At 52.9% G+C, this 17,781-nt stretch overlaps 2 protein-coding genes across 7 annotated transcripts; both read right to left on the bottom strand.

Annotated features, from left to right (window-relative positions):
- Nucleotides 1-55: 55 nt before the first annotated feature.
- Nucleotides 56-4,697, bottom strand: KLK11 (kallikrein related peptidase 11). Of its 3 annotated transcripts, none has more exons than XM_005596434.4 (6): nt 4,473-4,697; nt 2,721-2,796; nt 2,109-2,265; nt 1,438-1,703; nt 725-861; nt 56-310 (listed from the first exon to the last, which is right to left on the bottom strand). In XM_005596434.4, the coding sequence occupies exons 2-6, from the start codon at nt 2,758-2,760 to the stop codon at nt 158-160; spliced, it is 753 nt and encodes a 250-aa protein (XP_005596491.1). In that variant the 5' UTR covers nt 2,761-2,796; nt 4,473-4,697; the 3' UTR covers nt 56-157. The 3 variants fall into 3 exon arrangements, with proteins under 3 accessions (XP_005596491.1, XP_014585493.1, XP_070079311.1); XM_014730007.3 differs by lacking the exon at nt 4,473-4,697 and adding an exon at nt 3,614-4,164; XM_070223210.1 differs by lacking the exons at nt 2,721-2,796; nt 4,473-4,697 and having other exon boundaries at nt 2,109-2,491.
- A 772-nt stretch (nt 4,698-5,469) lies between these two features.
- Nucleotides 5,470-10,237, bottom strand: KLK12 (kallikrein related peptidase 12). 4 transcript variants are annotated; one of them, XM_014730017.3, is made up of 6 exons: nt 9,725-10,237; nt 9,535-9,590; nt 8,936-9,107; nt 7,842-8,098; nt 6,782-6,915; nt 5,470-5,827 (listed from the first exon to the last, which is right to left on the bottom strand). In XM_014730017.3, the coding sequence occupies exons 2-6, from the start codon at nt 9,569-9,571 to the stop codon at nt 5,672-5,674; spliced, it is 756 nt and encodes a 251-aa protein (XP_014585503.1). In that variant the 5' UTR covers nt 9,572-9,590; nt 9,725-10,237; the 3' UTR covers nt 5,470-5,671. The 4 variants fall into 4 exon arrangements, with proteins under 4 accessions (XP_014585503.1, XP_014585499.1, XP_070079313.1 ...); XM_014730013.3 differs by having other exon boundaries at nt 7,842-8,101; nt 9,725-10,234; XM_070223212.1 differs by having other exon boundaries at nt 9,817-9,933.
- Nucleotides 10,238-17,781: the final 7,544 nt, after the last annotated feature.

Here is a 17,781-nt window from a genome sequence, read left to right on the forward strand (position 1 = left end):
ATTGATTATTAAGCTATAGCATCTCTTGTAGTCAAGGAGATCCAGAGAAAGCACATAAAGGAGTCCTGGCTTAGGCTGCTTTATTATTAGCTGAATGAACAGGAACCACAGCACCAAGTAGGGGTCGGGGGTTTGGGGCTGGGGTCAATTTGTCCTGCTAATTGTTCTGCATAGTCTCCTGGATCCAGTCCACATATTTGCAGACCTTTGTATAGACACCAGGCTTTCTGGAGACAGCACATGGATCCTGGCCCCAGGAGATAATGCCTTGAAGAGATCCGTTACAGACCAGAGGGCCCCCAGAGTCGCCCTGGGGATGGGAGGAGAGAGAACCAGTCAGAGAGGAGGAGAGGCCGCCAGGAGAGAGGAAGGGGTTGGGCGTGGTGTTAGGGAGGAGCTGAGGACGGCTCTGGGATTGGGGCAAAGGTTGAGGGTGGGGTTGGCAATGGGACTGGGGATGAGTTGGAGTTGTGGGTGGGAACAAAGATGGGGCTAGGGATGAAAATGGATTTGGGGATGGTTGAGGTTGGACATAGGGGTGGGAATGGAGCCATTGGATTGTGTTGAGGTTAGAAACGGGAACTGGCGGTGGAGATGGATTTGGCGTTGCAGGAGGAGATGGGGGTTAAGGTTGAGGATGAGACTGTGGGTGTAGAAGGAGACGCAATGGGGCTTGGAGGTGGGGATGGGGATGTGGTTGGAGACCCAGGCCCTTCCCTCTGACCTGGCAGGAGTCCTTGCCCTCTTCTTGAACGCTGGCACACACCATGGTGTCTGTGATGTCGCCGGGGTAGGCCTTCTCACACTCCTTGTGCTCGATGATGGTGATGTTGGCACATCGCAAGGTATGGGGCAGGTGCACTGTGGAAATGGCACGAAGCGGTGTGGAAAATGAGAGCCCCCTGGCTCCCTTCCCCACACTGCAAAGTTTGCTCTGAACCCAGGGACCTTGCTCTGCACCCACACCAGAGCCCTTGCTCTGAATCTAGTCCCTGTCCTTCTTGCTTGCAGCCAACTCATCTCTCTGCTTGTAACAAGAGCAACAGCAATGCTATCGAGTAAATTCTTTATGCTAGTTGCTCTATATTCCTTGTCTCTAATCCAGCCCTGGTAGGTGGATGTGATTATTCTCACTTTATAGAGCAGAAAACCAAAGTTCAGAGAGGTGAAGCCACTTGCCTAAGGTCCTACAACTGGCAGGTTGTGGATCTGAGATGGCACATCTTGTCTGTCTGACTCCAAAGCCCAGATTTCTGTCTCTACCCTCCCCAGCCCTTATTTTCCCACTCTTCCTTTTGACTTATCCCACCACTGATACCTCCAGCTAGCCCCCTCTTGTATCGCTGACTCTCATCTTTGATGGGTCCTCTGGTTCCCTATGTCCTTCCACAATCATGACCACCCTCCCTCAACCATGTTCCCCTCTAGAGCCCCTACACTGGGGGCTGGATGTGGTCCCCCAGCCGGAAATGAGGCATTGGGTGCCAGGAGTGACACAGCGTGATGACAGAGTGAGGGGTCGCACAGCCCAAGTGATCATGGCTGGTGATGCCATCTTCACCAGCATGATGTCATTGCGGTGGTCTTTGTTGGGGAGGCTGTAGTTGAACTCTGGGTGGGGGAAGGACTCAGTGGCTGTTCGGGTCTGCTCAGAGCCATCCTGCCGCTGGAGGTTGTGCTCCCCCAGGTGAACTATGTATCGGCTGAGGTGAGAGAGATGGTGGTCAGAGATGGAAGGGTAGGGAGAGGCAGGAGGTGGGGAGAAACACAGGTGGTGGGGGAGAGATGGGTGCACCTGAGAGAATGAAAGACCACAGGTCCACTTCCAGCCTCATCCCCCCCTCCCAACAAAGTCGCGTTCCAAACCATAACCCAATCCCATTCCCAAGACCATCCCAGTTCCAACGTCTTCCATCACTCCATCTTCAATTACAACCCAATTTCCATCATCAGTGCTAATGCCCCCACCTGTGCCCATCTCCAACCCTGCCTTCCCCACCCCATGCCCATCTCTGACCCCATACACATTCTCCCCATCCCCAAGCTCCCCTCCATCCACCTCTCCATTTCCAGCCCCCTCCCGGCCCCACCCCAGCCCCCGCACCCACGGCTTGCGGCAGTGGGCTGCTGTCAGGAGCCATTTGGGAGCGATGAGGGTTGCCCCACAGAGCAGCCGCGTCTTCTGGAACAGAGCCACCTGCCAGGGCTGGGAATGAGGAGAGCACTCGTACCCTTTGATGATCCTGGTCTCTCCCCCTACATGCCCTGGAGGGGGTGAGGGCAAAAGAGGGGGCTCAGGCATGAGAGGACTCCCAGAAGTGGAGGCAAGGAGGAGAGGGAAGGAGTGAGTGGTCTGGGTCCCAGCCTGGTGTCTGGCTGGGATGCACCAAATGGTGCAAATGGTGTTAAACGATTGAAATCCCTCCATACTGGTTGGTCAGTATCTCCTGAGCTCTTTGAGTGTCCCCCACACCACCCCAGCAGCCCTGGCCCCTCCCATGGGAACTTCCTTGACCTCTCCCCATTCTCGCATCTAAAGGCATTACACCTGGTCCAGCGAGGAGCATCCAGGAGCTCATTATGGCTCACGTATCTGTTGAGATGCCCTGTGAGTTATTCTGTATTTTGAATACCAGCCCTCTCAATGTCCAGACACAGAGGGTGGTGGATCCTGGAGATTCCAGAGGGAGACCCCTGCCCCTCCCCATCCCCCACTGTACCTGTCACCAGAGCCAGCATGATTAATCGCAGAATCGTCATGGCTCAGAGTGGGGGAAGGGCAGGCCCCAGGTTCTTCTGGGAACAAGGAGGGACAAGGGGCCAAATCACTTTATGGGGGAGACTGGGGGCTGGTTCGCACCCTCCCCTCTCTCCCTGGCCTGCTCTGGCTCCCCCAGGGTTTGAGGAATCTCCTAATTCTCACAACACCCCAACCTCCAAACCTTTAAAATAAATCTTTGCCATGGAGGGTGGCCTTGGAGGGGCCTGATCTCCGCTGGAAGCTTCCAGTAGCCCCAGAGTATGTGGCAGCTACTGAGAGGGGCTTGGCCTTTGACAAGTGGTAGACAGGCCCCGTTTTAAGTCAGCCAGGGACCCTCTGAGGTGCATTTTAGAGAATGTTTTCCTTCTTTCCCACCTGAGGCTGGGCCAGGCCCCAGTAGCTTGGGGGAGGGGAGCTGAAGGGGACCGGTGCCGTTCTGCAGCCATCCAGGGTGACTCGGGCCCTTTGAGGGCAGCCCAGGGTACAGTAGAGGGCTCAGCCTGGGATGGTGTCTGTCCCTTGCCCTGCTGAACCCCTGCCCCTTTGAAGGACAGACGGACAGAGCTGGGCGGGGCTGGTGAGGGGAAGAGCCAGTGCCCACAGCTGCCCTGGCCAGTGGTGGGAGGGAGGGTGGGGGAGCAGCAGACTGGACTCAGTGACCTAAGCTGGGGGTCAGAGGTCACTGAGGTTGGAGGCAGCCCGTTGGAGACCCAAAGAGAGGCAGAGAGCCCCAACCCAAGCCGAGAAGGACAGAGCAGAGGAGGATACGATGCTGAGGCCGAGGAGGTTTGGTGCCCTTGGATGCAGGCACATGGAGGGGACCGTCCCTTCCCTTCCCTCTTCCAGACTCACAGGCTCTGGGGCTGGGGCTCTGGGGGCTGGTGCCCGTGGCAGCTGCGGCAGGCTGAGTCGGAGCGTGCGAGGCACCAGGCAGGCGGGCAGGAGGGGGGTGGCCCCGGGCGGGCCCAGGATGACTGAGCCTCCTTGCCCAGCCTTGTCGCCCGGGGGGTGGGGAGTGTGTGGGGGTGGGCCTGGAGGAGGTGCTGCCCGCCCGCCTGCCTACCTCTGCCACCTCTCCAAGCCCCTCTTCCCTCTGCTTCTCTCCGTTTCTCCATGCCTCTGTGTCCGTCCTTCTGTCTGTCCACTCTCTTCCCTGTCTCTCCCGAATCTGGCTTTATCTGTCGTTCGCTGCCTTTCTGGAATTCTCTGTGTGTCACTTTTCTCTTTCTGTCTCTGTGCCTTTTTCTGTCTGTCTTTGTCTCTCTGCTTTTCTCTCCCAGTCTCTCCCTGGATGTCTCCTCTAGTTCTTTATATCTTTGTTGTGTCTCTGTCTCTAATCATTCTCCCTCCACCTCGTTTCCCAGTCTTTGTTTCTCCCCCCGTCTCTGCTCTCCCTCTCCACTGCCTGACCCCAGGTGGGCCCCTGGCCTCCGCTGTGGGGCCCCTCCCTTCTCTGTTCCAAGAAAGGGGGGAAGCTGGGGCGTCGCAGAGGTGGGGCTGCTGCCCGGCAGGCGAAGGGGCAGGACAGAAGGGTGGGGGAGACAGGTCAGGGCCTGTGGGAGTCAAGGCCCAGGAAAGGGAAATCAGCCCTTTGCGGGTGCCCCAACCCCCAGGGCTCACTCCTCTACCAACCCTTCCCTCTGCTCCACTTTCCCCGCCTCCCAGGCCACCGGGAACCCCGGGGTCCTCCGATTCCAGCCTTGGCACTTACTCGCTGTGTGACCTAGGTCCAATGACTTCTCCACTCTGAGCCTCCTCAGTTTGAGTGACGATCCCCACTTCTCCTGGCTCGCTTGTTATCAATTAGACCTCCTGCCTTGGTCTTGCCCTCTTCTCTCCCCTAACCAAATGTGGAGTAAGACTGCTGGATAGACCTGAGTTCTGTGAGCAGCCAGCCCTGGCCCCAAACCTCGGCTCTGCCTCTTCCTACTACAGTGACGTGGGACAAGGGACTCCACCCTGATGAGGCTCAGTTTCTTCATCTGTGAGATGGGGGGGGGGGGACAGCCCTGCCTCTGGGGGGTTGGGATGGGGACTTCAACAGAGCCAAGTGCAGAAGGTGCTCAGCAAATGTTCCTATGGCTGTGGTGATGGGAATGTCGTTCACTTACTCCCACCTCCAATTCCCCTTCCATTCATAGGGGTGAAGAACTTCTCTTTCCACCTCCTGGAGAGGCGGTGAAGACAGAACCCAAGGAGCGGGCAGGACTATTTTAAGACCTAGGCTGGGTCATCCTGCTTTCCAAGGCTGCACCCCACCATCTGTCACTGCCGATACAGGAAGACAAACCCACATCTTGTGTGAAATATGATGTGTGCTCAACTCCACAGAGCCATGTTGCAACTGGCTAGTTGGAAGAATGTTATGCTTGATAGACATTTAATTAAATGGTTGTGAATTTTGATTTCACAGTTTTTACCTGGTATTTTGAAGCCAACCATTCCCGGTCCCCGCCCTCACTGTTTTCAGATTCTTCCTGGGTCCTTTAAAAGCTTATATGCTCTGGGCACTGTTCCTATTGTGCTGGGTGGAGAAAAATGGCCCTTATTTTTATTTTCATAAGTAACTTTTTCTACTCCATTCCTGTGTGACCCCTGAGGGAAAATTCCCACCCTCTCTGATCTCTATTTCTACACCTGTAGGTAGGGAAAATGAGACTCCAGTCTAACCAGCCTGGGGACGTTAAATAGACAGACATATCCCCTCCTCTAGTTATATTATATTTATTCCAGATAGTTACACAGTTCCTCCTTCCCAAACCACTGGTCTTAGAAGGCTGGAGTTGGAGTTCCAGGAAGAAGATCGCCAGAGCAAGAAGAGTGGAAGCTGGGGGTGGTGATGGAGGAGGTTTTGGTGTTCTGAGGGTCAGAGTGGCCCCCAAGCCGAGGGGTAGAGGTGGAGGGAGTAGGTCAGTTGTTGCTCATGACCGTCCGGATCCAGTCCACATATTTGCAAATATTGGTGTAGACGCCTGGGATGCCCTTTTGCCCACAAGGCTCCGTGGCCCCCCAGGACACCAGACCCTGAAGGACTCCTCCACACACCAGGGGTCCCCCAGAGTCACCCTGAAAGGCAGAAGGAAAAGGAATACAGCCTGAATAAGGTGGATCCTATTCCCATGTTCCGTTCCCCCAGCCCAAACCCATTCCTGGGCCTTGAAGACAGCAGCTCCAAGCCTGGTCCTCACTGAAAAGAGCACGGCCAGGTTCCTGAGGACAACAGTAATGACTGACCAATGGAGAAGAACACACTGTTCCTAGAGGCCAATCCCAGGGTAGGACAGCGGGACCGCAAGAAGGGTAGAGACTTCCCTCAAGGACAATGGCTGGGGCCCCAGCCAATGAGGGAAGAGAGCACCATGACCAATGACCAATCCCAGCGAAGGAGGGCGGGACTCCATGAACAGTAGAGAGTTCCCTCAAGGACAAGGGCTGGGGCCCCCGCCAATAGGGAGGAGTACACCCACACGAATGACCAATCCCAGTGAAGGAGGGTGGGACCCCCATAAGAGTTGTATCTGGGACAGTGACTGGGGCCCTGGCCAGTTGGGTGGGGCAGCCTCCTCTCTGGAGGACCCAAGAAGGCAAGGTAGCTGAATTAGAGGGTGAGGGACTCCTCCAGCCCCCTTTCCTGCCTCCAACCTGGAATCTCTCACTCGCGCCTGGGCCAGCATCAACTGGAGGATGGATGGGGAAGACTCAGAACCTGAGAGGCAGCCTGAGCTCCTAATGCCGGCTTGCTCTTTGCCCTCCCCCGTCTTCTCTGTCTCTTCCTCGCCCTGTCTTTGTGCCCCTCCCATCTTTCCTTCTCTGTTCCCGCCCTTGCTCTGTTCTCTCTGCCCTCCATCCTCTGGCTCTCCCTCCTATTCTCTCTCCTTTCCTTATCCTGTGTCCTCCCCTTCTTTCCAACCCCATCTCCCTCCCCCATCCCCTTTCCCTGACTCGCCTTCCCCAGCCCCTCCCACTTCTCCACGCCCTGCTTCCTGTCCTGGGTGACCAGCCTTGCCTGCATTCTCTCACCTGGCAGGCATCCTCCCCCGGTATGCCGCCGGCACACACCATGTTGTCCGTGATTCTCCCCGGGAACACGGCCCTACAGGCGGCGCTGGAGACGATGGAGACGTTGAGGCATTGGAGCTGATCCGGGAATGGGCCTGGGGGTGGAGGATGGATGCTGCAGGGCTCCCCAAAGCTCCCCTCTTTGGGGCCACATCCCTCTTCTCAAGGAAGCCCAATCTAAGTCTATACTCCATCCCTCCCTGTGACCTCCGCTACAATCCTCAAACCTCTAAATTTCAGATTTATGATTTGATTTCATAGTGACCCTTAACCCCAGTTCATTGGCCCAGTCTTCCTGACCTTTAACCTGACTCTGAGTGCCATAACTCAAGACTCTCCTTGTCCCTCCAACCTCAGAAATACAATGACTCCAGACCTGATCTTCTCCTTCAATCACAGATGCTGTGTCATTTGACCTTCAGTCTTATTACCTTTGACCCCAGTTTCACCTCGGGTCTTCTCTCTGTCTCCTCCCAGCCCTCTGTGTCTTCACCTTAACCTCCAACCTCAGCTCTGTATCCTCTAAACCACTGGTCCTAACTACGAAGTGACCTGTGATCCCACTGGATTTGACCCCAGACTCCATGACCTCTAACCTTTGGCTCCACACCCCAAACTCTGTGACTTCCAATTCCAGACCAGTGATTCCTGATGAAATCCCAATTTCCATCCCCAGATTGTGGCCAGGTTGTGCGACATCTGGATCCCATGACCTCAACTCTACAGTGACCTCTGACACCGGAGTCCATGACCCATGACCTCAAGATCCTATTTACATATGCCTTTTGCTCTAGTCTGATGACCCCTGACATCACTCTGACCTCTAACCACATCCCTGACCCATGACTTCTGACTCCATACCCAACCCCTTAACCGCTTTGATTCCCAAGACCCCTGATCCACCACGGTCTCAGTCCCCAAACCATGATCCTGATGCTTGACCCGTCTTTCCTCTGAGGTGGCATGACTCCTAACCTCTCACCCTGCACCCTAGACTTTTGCCCATCCGGGGCCCCCTTACTCCATGATTGGTTGGTCATGCCCCAGCCCGAGACGAGGCACTTGGTGCCGGCGGCTGCACAGGTCGTGGGCAGGGGCAGCGGCTGCACACTCTTGGTCAAGACAACGGGGCTTCCCAGCCGCAGAAGCCGGAGATCATGGTCATGGCTCTGCCCAGATCCTTGGTAGCCAGGGTGGGTCACGGAGAAGCCACTGCGCCGAATCTGTTCCGTCCAGTCCAGTCGGCTGAGGCTGTGTTCCCCCAGGCGCACCCAGTACCTGCTGGGGGTCATGGTGGCTCAGTGGCGAGCCGGTCCCCTGGGACCGTCCCAGCATCCCAGACCCTCCTGCCCACTGTGCATCTCAGTGTCTGTCCCTCCTCCCTCATCCACTTGTTCTTGTTCTCTCTCTAAGTCTGTCTCTTTCAGTCTCTGATCCCCACCGCCATCTTTCCATTTTGAGGATTCACCCTATTTCTCCTCCCCATGCCATTGCATCGGTGTCACTTTCTGATTCTCTTAGCCCTTGAAGCCCATGGGGGCAGGGACACCCGTCAGTCCTGTTCACGCTCTGTTCTCACCACCTCGGAGACTGCCTGGGCTGTCGACACTGTCAACCAAATGAACGCGTGAATAATGAGTGGACTCCCTCTGTTCTGCTTGTGTCTCTCCCTGTTCCCGAATCTCTCCATCTCTTCCTGTCTGAAACTTCCCCTTCACAAAAAATCCAGAGCTTTGGACCTAGAAATCCTGATCCCCTCATTTTATAGATGGGAAGACTGAGCCCCAGAGAGGTGCCAGATGTGGTCCAGGGCCCAGACTGGGTCAGGGAAGGGCTGGAGATGGTGACAGATGCCATATAGGAAGGAAGTGGCACGTGAGGGAATGGGAGGAGGTGAGTGGGCAGGCCCCAGGATCCTCTGCTGCCCACTCCTTGCCCCACCCCAGGCCCATTGTTGAGGAAGTCCTACTCCTTGTCTAACCTCAGACCTTCTTGCTTCAGGACCATCTCCTTACTTCTCAGCATCCCCCTCCCGTGAGCCCCTACCCTCAGCGCTCCTCTCCCCATCACCCTCCCTTGGACCACCCCAGGAAGGGACCCAAATGAGGGGCTTACCTGCTGCTGCAGTGAGCAGCCGTGAGGACCCACCTGCGGTCGATAAGGACCCCCCCACAGCGCAAGTTGGTGCCCAGAAACAGCCCCACCTGCCAAGGCTGTGAGTGAGGGTCACACTGTCTGCCATTGACAATCTTCACAGTGGTATCCTGGTTGAGTCCTGAGGACGGGACTGTGGGCCAGAGAGATGGGGTCAGAGACCTAGAGATTGTGGATCCCAGACAGAGAGAGAGAGAGGCAAGAGAAAGACAGAGATCCTGAGAGACAGTCAGAGACAGGAAGACACAGACTCAGTGATGCACAGAAAAAGATGCAGTGAAATGCCCAAAGAGACACAGAGAGGAAGAGAGAGAGAGATTTAAAGATAGGAGGAAAATGAGAGGCACAGATTCAGAGAGAAAGAGATGGACAGGGACATAGTGACAGGGAGAGAGAGAAGGGAGATGGATCAGAAGACATAGGGGGACAGAGATGTGAAGGACCCCATGAGCGAAGGTGACCGGGGACACAGAGTGAGCCCCCCGCCCCTCCTCAGTGCCAGGCTGGGGGCCAGAGGTGGATGGGGAGGGAGGGACCCCCTTGCTGCCTGGGGAACTCACCAATAAGACACAGGAACAAAAAGATTCTGGGCCCCATAGCGGGCCACCTCCAAGTTCTGGGAAAAAGGAGAGCATCTCAGAGAATGCCCTTTCCCTGTCAGCCGCCCCCTGCTTTCCCATCCCTCCCACCAGCAGCTCCAGGAGAAGGGGATGGCCTGCCCAGCTCTCTCTCTGCCTGTCACCTTCTCACCTTGTGTCTGCCTCCCCGTCCTCCAGGTGGTTGCTGTCCTTCAGGTGGCTGTCACAGCTTCAGCCTGTGACAGTCCGTCTCTGTCCACCTACCTGCTTGTCCTTTCACCGGCCAGCCACCCTGCCAGTCAACTCTCCCACTGTCCACCTGGCTCCTCAGCCACCTGTCATGCTGCCCCACCTGTCCCCCTCTTCTTGTCTGTCTGTCCCGGATCGGCAGCTGACACAGCTTTTAACTCTCTCCGTCCCAGCCCATTCGATTTCCGGGTTGAAGGAAGGGGATAAGGAAGACATGGGGTGGGGCACCTGCTAATCCTATAGAAACTCTGCTCAGCTGATGACACTTAATTGTGCTTTACAGCTGAATGGAAGGAGAGAAGGGAAGGGACCCAGGATGGCTCTGGAGGGAAGACCCAGCCCCACTCCTTTTTCCCCTTTTCCAAACCAGCCAGCAGCCGGATATCGATGACTCAAGATGATCTGGGAGCTGGAATCTAATCCCGACTCCAGTGACAAAGGCACAAGGAGAATGTGGCGTGAGGACACCTGGGGCTCCTCCCCACGCAGTGCAGGGAAGGGACAGGCGGAGGAAGAGGCTAGAGAGCAAGAGAAGGGAAGTGAGAGCCAGAGAAATCAAGAGCAGAGAGAGCGAGAAAGAGAAAAGGAGAAGGAAGAGATTTTGAAATAAGTGAGACAGAAGAGGCTTTCCAAACTGGGTTCTGCAGAAGTCTGATTCTAACTGAGTTTTTTAAATGCACGGTCAGCTCTGCTCCCTGCTTCCAGAAGCAAAGATCTTCTTAAATATATGCGGTCAATTTATCTAATTCCGTGAAAGTTTTTCTTTGCATAAGGGCTGCCACCGAGAAGGAAACGGGGGATGGAGAGAGAGAGAGAGAGAGAGAATTGGGGGAGAAGAGAAGTCTGTGCTGGTTTATCTGAGTTTTTTGCTTCATTGGTGAGGGAGGTGGGGAAGGAGGAAGAGAGAGAGAGAATAAAAAAGGAATGAGTCTCACAGGGAAGGAGATGGAGAGACAGCCAAAAGAAAGTGCTCAGAGACAGTGCAAAAAACCAGAAAGAAATGCAGGAGAGGGCCCCCCACTCCGCTTCTGTCTTTTAGACCAGCACCTTCTCTTTGGGTCTTGGGTCTCTTTCCTTCTCTGAATTCAGATTTGTGAGACTTCAGCTTTCGATTTGTTCTGAGACAGCACCCAGCTCAACCCCTCCCTTTTTGAGGAATTTTTGGGGGGATCAGGTTTATTGAGGTGTAATTTACGTGTAATAAATTTCACCCTTCAGCTCCGGTTGGTCGCTGCCATGCTGGAACGTGGCCCAGCGTGGCCAATTCCTCTGACTTTTCAGGAGAAGCTGGAAGTTCAGATTCACGGTGGGACATTGCCTGATCTTAAAATATTGGCAACAAACAAACAAAAAGACTATAAGCACAACACGGATCTCTCTCTCTCCCTCTCCTTTTTCTCTTTCTGCTTTTAGTTTTTTTTTTTTAAGTAAAATTCACAAAACACAAAATCCAGCATGTGAATCATTTTAAAGTCCACAATCCAGTTAATTTCTCAACACTCACAATGTTGTGCAACCATCGCCACAATCTAATTCCAAAACATTTTCATCACCCCTAAAAGAGACTCCTCTATACCCACTAAACTGATGTCCATCAGCTGCTGAATCGATAGATAAAATGTGGTCAACCTCTATGCTGTGGAATATTACTCAGCCATGAAAAGGAATGAAATCCTGACACTTGCTACAATTTGGAGGAACCTTGAAAACAGTATGCTCAGTGAAAGAAGTCAGTCACAAAAGGCCACATATGGTATGACCCCATCTCTGTGAAATGTCCAGAACAGACAAATCCATAGAGATAGAAAGCGGATTACTGGCTGCCTGGGGCTGCAGGCACTGGGGACTGGGGGGCAACTGCCTGGTGGTTCTTTGTTTTGACACACAGACTTGCAGCTTGTGGCTTCTGGAAAAAGCCAATCTGTTCTGTTTTGTAGCTGGAGGCTTAAGGAGGGCAAGGACTGGCTTGTGGCCACAGACTACCTGCTTTCAGAAAAAGGTCCGAGTACCTTGGCCACCACCCCCAGGGAGCCCTCAGAGCTCCCAAGTCCCTTTGCCTCCTGCTTTACTCTTGGACATCACCATCAACTCAATAGGAAGTTTGTGCCCTAGAGAGAACTCAGCCACCCCGACACCTGGGAGGTGAGCCCAGAGCATGGAGACCATCATAGGAGTGGAAACTGAGGCAGGACTAGATGAAGTCACTTGTCCAAAGCCACACTGCTGGTAGTGGCAGAACCTGAGTTTGAACCCAGGCCAGGATTCATATCCAATTACATGAATGAACAAATGAATGAGTACTTGTGTGACTACGTGAACGTAGGGATGTTCCTACAGGTTTCAAAGAAAGAGGATGGCTTTTGGAATCAGACAGACCTGGGTTGAAACCTCAACTCGTCCCCTGACTCACTGGGGGTCATCAGATGACTCTCTTTTCCTGACCTCAGTTTACTCATCTGAAAAATGGTCCTGGAAGGAAGCTGAAAGTCTACACAGCGCTTCCTCAAACAAGGAAACAAAAGGAGAGTGGAGACATCAGGTATGTTAAGTGGAGACACGATCAAAATTACTCTTATCAGTTTATTTCTCTATAAGGAAGGAATTTTCAAAGTTGGCTTCCATGACAGAATCTTCTCTTCTCAGATAGGAAGAAATATCAGCTACAACTTGTTGCTGTTGTCTGTCTTCTGTCTCTCTTTCTTGCTCTCTCTCTCTCTCTCTTTTTTTTTTTTTTGCTGAGGAAGATTAGCCCTGAGCTAACATCCGCCACCAATCTTCCTCTTTTTTTGCTGAGGAAGACTGGCCTTGAGCTGACATCCATGCCTATCTTCTTCTACTTTATATGTGGGATGCCTGCCACAGCATAGCTTGCCAAGCGGTGCATGGGTCTGCACCCGGGATCCGAACCGGCAAACCCTGGGCCGCTGAAGTGGATCGCACACACTTAACTGCTGCGCCACCACGCTGGCTCCCTTCTGTCTCTATTTTGACACTTCTCTCTCTCTCATCCTATTTCTCTGTCCCACTCATTCATTCATTCATCAAACATTTTGAGGTGCCCTTTGTGCCTGACTCTGCTGGGTGGTGCTGAGACCCCGGAGTGTAGTCAGAACCAGCAGCCTCACACTCCTTGCTGGTTTTTCCCCTGTTTCTCTAGCTTCCTTCCCAGCAGAACTTCTCTGTGGAGATCCACTCAGTGCTTGCACCCCACAGCCACACTCTTTTTGGGTCTCCAGAAGTTCCCATGTTGAGCAATCCAGTGGTGCCCCCTCCGTCCTCATCTTACTCAGCCCTCCGGCAGCATCTGGCATTCGACGGGACCGGCCGCTCCTCTCCTGGCTTCCGGGGCGCCCTGTATTTCTAGTTTCCCTCCTACATTTCTGGCTCTCCTTTCCGGCCTCCTTCATGAATAGGCCTCTTTTCCCTCCACAGGTGGGTGTCTTTATAAACAAGTATGTTCCCGGGGCCCCCTCCTAAGCCACATTCTTTGCGCCGACTGCATACACCTGACAGTTTCACCTGCCACCTGGGGCAAGATGGCTCTCAGCTCTGTCCTCAGCTTCAAGTCTGTGCATCCAACTGCCTCCTGGAGGCCCCAAACCGAGCTCACATCTGTCCCCACAGACCTGTTCTCAGAAGCCACGTGCTCCATCTTTGTGGTGGTCCCACCAGCACCCCCATCCTCTGGTCCAGACACTTGGGAGACTAATTTCTTTCTAGGATCCAGTTTCTTTCTTTTCTTCTGAGACATCTCGTGGGCCCCCAAGTCTGCCTCCACCACAAACCTCTCCCTGGCTCCTTGTCTCTCAAATCCATCTCCTGGGCTCCGGCCCTCTGCAGCCTCCTCGTGCCCCCGGGTCCCATCTCACTTGGTGTCCCCCATGAGTTCAGCATCTTCCCTCTGGTTCTCCATCTCAGGGGGGCCCTGCCACCTGCCAATTCACTAGGCTGAACCCAGATATTATCCTCCCAACCCCTCCTCAGCCTGTTCCTCCTGTCCCAGACTCTCGGCGCCAGCTCAGATCTCATCCCCTTCTTGCTGAACCCTCACCCTGGCCTCCTATCTGGATTTGCACCTCCAGGCTCCCTCCTCCTCCAGCCCCCCTCCCCCAGACAGCCCCACAGGGGTCTTCCTACATCCAAAGCCGACTCTGCTCCTCTTTCGCTCACAGCCCTCCCATGACTCCTTGGTACCCATTTGGTATTCTTCCGAGGATCCTGGCACAGAGTTTTTGAAATCCTTGGAATTTCCTGAGGAGTAGGGGTAAGAGGAGCATCTTTTGTTATTCGTAACAAGCCCCTTTTAACCCAGCCAGAGTTTAAGCTAGTGTGGGCTTGGGAAGGCATGGGAGCCAGTTGCTATGGAAACCAAGCATGTAATTGGGGGGTTGGAACTTTCAGCCCCACCCCCTGGCCCCTGGGGAGTGGGGAGGCACACAGATAGGTCCGGGCTTGGAGACGCACCACCCAGGGCCACTTGAAGAAGGGCTGCCATCCCACATCCCTCTTCCTGGATGCCGGCTATCGAAACCTCTGACTTAGGTCGATTAACTCGACAACAGACGCTCTGTAGGTCTCAGCAGACACAGTATCAAGCAGTACAGTTCAAAATTGTCAGCGCAAATAATCCATGACCAATCTATGAATGAAAATTGGGGTGAGTTTATTCTGAGCCAAATGTGAGGACCATATAGCCCGGGGCCTTCCTTCCCCAAGGAGGGAAGGGCACGAAAGAAGGTGGGGTGTACAGAGTGGTTATATACCCTCAAAATGCATGTGTCACATACGATTGAAACGCCCCTTTTACAATAGTCAGGTGACTGCTCTATTGGCACAGCGATGGGTGGACACAGCAGGTAGTAGGTCTGCTATCTCGGTGGACACAGTGGGGTGGCAGGTCTGTTGTCTTGAGCTGGGTGATCACAGGTGAGCACAGCAGTCAGTTCCTAGCCTACAGAGAGATGCTTATCCTTAAGGAAATGCCAACATGGCGGAAATTGCACCTTTATCTTAAGGCCATTTGTTCTTGCCTTTGGGACATAGTAAATTCCAAAGCAGATCTACAATGCAAGCTCAACAGCCATGTCAGGCCCTTTTGGGAAAAACAAAGTAAATCAGGCTGAATTAGGTTCACGTCAAATGGCTTCCTCACGTTCTCCAATATATCCTATTGCTTGCCATTTTTATTTGTCAAAATGCACGCCAGCTAGTGAGCAGGACAAAGCAAGATGAGACAGACCCCAGAGGTGGTGGTCATATCTAGACTGGCTCACAACGCCAACTGTGGTCACCCCACAGAGGCAGGAAGGGCCTTTTGGTGCGTGTATGGCACCATCAGTCTGGACGTCTGAACCAGCAGTCGGATGGGGGCGTCCACTTTGTTTCTGTGGGGCGGCTGCAACATTACCCTTCATCTCCTCCTCCTCCAAGGGGCCTTCCCTGGGTCTCCTGCCTCCCCAACCCTCTCGCAACCTGTCTGCTGAACCTGTTAGAATGGGAACCTGGGGTTGTATGTCTGTTGCCTGCTGTGATTCTGTGATTAATAATAAATATTCGCTCTTCATCCCCGTTTCTGGCACAGAGCTCCTCAAACCCTTGGAATTTCCTAAGTGACTAGAGAACAACGAAGGTGTCTTTTGTTATGTCAATGAGGTGACTTGGAGCCCACCTCCAGATGGGAGCTGGTTGCCAGGGAAACAAACCATATGATTGACAGGTTGGGAGTTTCAGTGCCATCCCCTGAGCAGGAAGGGGTGAGGGGCTGGCGTTAGAAATGGATTGCCAATGGCCAAAGATTTAATCAATCCTGCCTATGTAATGAAGCCTCCGTAAAACCCAAAAGGATGGGGCTTGGAGAGTGTCCAGGTTGGTGAACATGTGGACATCCGCGAAGAGTGGCGCCCTCGGAGAGCATGGAAGCTCCACACCGCTTCCCCATCCTTGGCCCTGTGCCACTCTTCCATCTGACCCTTCCTGAGTTATATCCTTTTATAATAAACTGGTGATCTAACAAGTGAAATGTTTCTCTGAGTTCTGTGACCACCAAGGAGCGGGTCGTGGGAAGCTCCCATCTGTGTCAGGTTGATCAGAAGCACAGGCGGCAGATGAAGTTGTAGGGGGCAGTCTTGTGGGATGGAACCCCTAACCTGTGGGATCTGATACCCTCTCCAGGTAGATAATGTCAGAATTGAGTTTGAATTTGAGGACACCCGGCTGGTGTCCGAGAATTGCTTGGTGGTGTCGGGGAACCACTCCCACACATTGGGATTGAGTGCACAACCACTTACCCCCCTTTTCCCGGAAAGTCCAGCCCAGTCTCTTCTATAAGGCCACCCAGCTAGGGCAGTGGCTGAGTTTGGCTTGGGCCTTTACAGGCTAGAGGAGGATGTCTCTGGGAATGTTCTTGGAGAAGTACAGGAATGTGCCTCCATCACTCTGGATGGGTTCAACTCACTGGCGAATTTCCCTTAGTCTAGGTTTATACTTCTGTAAAATGGGGAGCTGACATTTCCCCAACCGGGGCCCTGGGAGGATGAAATGAAAGGGCTTTCAACGCCTGCCCAACGTAGTAAGTATTGTTAGCCCTTTGACTCTTCTTCCAGCCTGCTTTCGTCTCTACCCCAGTCTTCTTCTCCACCTCCCTGTCTCCCTCCACCAGCCTCCCAGATTCCTTCCTGCACAGGATTCCATTGTTACTATAATTCCCCTGTGCAAAAACAGGAAGAGGAGGGCAGGTGGCTGCGAAATTCCTGGAGAAGGAGGGAGGAGGGAGGGATGAGAAAGCTCGCCACCTGGCTGGCCTTCCTGAATTAAGGTGTTGTTGGTAGCTCCAGCTCAGGTGGGTCATTATTTTCTGTTCCACAGGAAGCATTTGGGCTGTCACCCAAGTCTGCTTACTCTGGCACTACGTCCTTGGAGACAGAACATCATAACAATTATATCAATAAGAGCAACAATAAGACCAATGACAGCTGCCACTTAGGAAGCACCTCACCCAGTACCAGGTGTTCCGAGTGCTTTTTACATAGTAACTCAATTAATTCTCCCAAGAGCCCTCTGCAGGAGGTGTTATTTTTTAAAGTTTGTTACTGTATTTAGATAACGCTCAATCTTCAGATGGAGAGTTGAATTCGTTGGTGGCATATTATCATTAGTGATCTGTATAAGACCCCTCTTGTGTTCCTAATTTACTTTATTCCCATTCTCTTCTGCTATTGTCTTTTTTTTTTTTTTTTTGAGGAAGACTAGCCCTGAGCTAACATCTGCTGCCAATCCTCCTCTTTTTGCTGAGGAAGACTGGCCCTGAGCTAACGTCCGTACCCATCTTCCTCCACTTTATATGTGGGATGCCTACCACGGCATGGCATGCCAAGCAGTGCGATGCCTTTATCATTGTGTATCTTTTGCTGTTATTTTATTATTGTGTATCCTTTGCTATTGTTATTATTGTGTATCCTTTGCTATTTATTATTGTGTATCCTTTGCTATTGTATTTATTATCCCATAGCTTTTTATTTTATTAAGGTGAAATTCACATATTATAAAATTAACCATTTAAAGTGTACGATTCAGTGGCACTTGGTACATTCACAATGTTGTATATCTCTTTTTTTATGATTGACCCTGAGCTAACATCTGCCACCAATCTGTTTTTTTTTTTCTTCTTCTCCCCAAAGCCCCCAGGTACATAGTTGTATATTCTAGTTGTAGGTCCTTCTAGTTGTGGCATATGGGACACCACCTCCGCATGGCCTGATGAGCGGTGCCACATCGGTGCCCAGGATCCCAACGGGTGAAACCCTGGGCCGCTAAATCAGAGTGCACAAACTTAACCACTTGGCCACAGGGCCGGCCCCCACAATATTATATCTTTTTAATAGTGTGTGTTCTTACAAATTGTGTATTGCTTTGTGTGTATGTATTTTTAATTTATGTCAGTGGTATTGTGGTACCCAGCCTATTCAAATTTTTTTAAGCTCA

Source organism: Equus caballus, chromosome 10, assembly GCF_041296265.1.
Source record: "Equus caballus isolate H_3958 breed thoroughbred chromosome 10, TB-T2T, whole genome shotgun sequence".
In the NCBI taxonomy this organism is placed as follows: Eukaryota; Metazoa; Chordata; class Mammalia; order Perissodactyla; family Equidae; genus Equus; species Equus caballus.